This window comes from Trypanosoma rangeli (assembly GCF_003719475.1).
Source record: "Trypanosoma rangeli strain AM80 chromosome Unknown Tra_15.4_contig_00047, whole genome shotgun sequence".
Lineage (NCBI taxonomy): Eukaryota > Euglenozoa > Kinetoplastea > Trypanosomatida > Trypanosomatidae > Trypanosoma > Trypanosoma rangeli.
In genome coordinates, this window is record NW_021705791.1 from 8,422 (window position 1) to 9,801 (window position 1,380).

General features: G+C 51.3%; 3 protein-coding genes across 3 annotated transcripts in view; all 3 read right to left on the reverse strand.

The window, feature by feature from the left end:
* TraAM80_02146 (60S ribosomal protein L7) overlaps nt 1–210 on the reverse strand; it is a gene marked incomplete at both ends in the record, with an annotated part of 690 nt that extends 480 nt beyond the window's left edge. Inside the window, one exon of the mRNA XM_029379162.1 lies at nt 1–210. This exon is cut by the window's left edge and continues 480 nt beyond it. Within this exon, the coding sequence (XP_029240969.1) occupies nt 1–210 (210 nt within the window).
* A 225-nt stretch (nt 211–435) lies between these two features.
* TraAM80_02147 (60S ribosomal protein L7) lies at nt 436–1,164 on the reverse strand (the record flags this gene model as incomplete). The annotated part of the gene is made up of 1 exon (XM_029379163.1): nt 436–1,164. One exon carries the CDS (start codon nt 1,162–1,164, stop codon nt 436–438), a length of 729 nt encoding a protein of 242 aa, XP_029240970.1.
* Nucleotides 1,165–1,311: 147 nt separating this feature from the next.
* The window catches only part of TraAM80_02148 (60S ribosomal protein L7), a gene marked incomplete at both ends in the record, with an annotated part of 573 nt that continues 504 nt past the window's right edge, over nt 1,312–1,380 (reverse strand). The window contains one exon of the mRNA XM_029379164.1: nt 1,312–1,380. This exon is cut by the window's right edge and continues 504 nt beyond it. Within this exon, the coding sequence (XP_029240971.1) occupies nt 1,312–1,380 (69 nt within the window).

Sequence of the window (1,380 nt, forward strand, 5' to 3'; positions counted from 1 at the left end):
CTTCGCCAGGCGGCGAAGGTGCACCAGCTTCTTCTCGGTGGAACGGTACTCACGGGAGTACTTTAGGCCACGCGCGTACGCAAGCTTCTTCAGAGCGACCTTTGCCGCCTTGTTGGCAGCAATCGCCTTCTTGAAGTTCTCCGTCTGCTGCTGCTTGAACGCAGCGCGCTTGATGGCAGACTCCGGGGCAGGGATAGTCTTCGCGGGCATGTTCGCTACCTTCTTTTCTTTAGTTAATTAATAGAAGTAAATACAAAAATGGGCACATAAACAATCGAGGGGTACCAAGTATTTGAGAGGTTCATTGACCTTAAAGAACGGGTACACTAGGGTATGCAGGCACCAAAAGGCTGCGGATCACAAGCTTACAAACAACAAGAGAAAAAAAGAAATATAGAAAAATTCAAGCAAAATTTGCACAAACGCCGTGTCAGCTTAAATCATGCGGGCGAGGAAACGGTTGATGAGGGTGTCACGGTTGCCGTAATCGCCACCCTCAATAAAGTGGCGACGCTTCTGGCGCATGCCACCGGTGGGCGGCGACAGCTTGAAGGGCCACATACCGTTTGTCACCGTGCGGAAGTGCTTGCCAGCGGTGTATATCTGGTTCACGATGTCCTCAGCGCAGACAATATCATCGTTGTTGTACTTGTCCTTGATCATCTTGTTATCGGCAATCTTCACGCGCTGACCGTTGAGCTTCAGGTGGCCACGCTTGTACACCATCGCGCGGACCGTGCGCAGGGAAGGGTACCCGTACGCAATGTAGGGCTCAATGGCACGGAGCATGTTTTCCATCGGTTTGTTCAGGCGCACAAAAACGGTGTTGAAGATCTGGCGCAGACGCAGAAGCTGAAGAATCTTGCGCTGCTTCGGAGCGACCTTCGCAATACCGCGGATGCGAGTGACCACAGCCACCTTCGGCTTCGCCTCAAGGTAGTAGTTTCCGCGGCTCTTCGCCAGGCGGCGAAGGTGCACCAGCTTCTTCTCGGTGGAACGGTACTCACGGGAGTACTTGAGGCCACGCGCGTACGCAAGCTTCTTCAGAGCGACCTTTGCCGCCTTGTTGGCAGCAATCGCCTTCTTGAAGTTCTCCGTCTGCTGCTGCTTGAACGCAGCGCGCTTGATGGCAGACTCCGGGGCAGGGATAGTCTTCGCGGGCATGTTCGCTACCTTCTTTTCTTTAGTTAATTAATAGAAGTAAATACAAAAATGGGCACATAAACAATCGAGGGGTACCAAGTATTTGAGAGGTTCATTGACCTTAAAGAACGGGTACACTAGGGTATGCAGGCACCAAAAGGCTGCGGATCACAAGCTTACAAACAACAAGAGAAAAAAAGAAATATAGAAAAATTCAAGCAAAATTTGCACAAACGC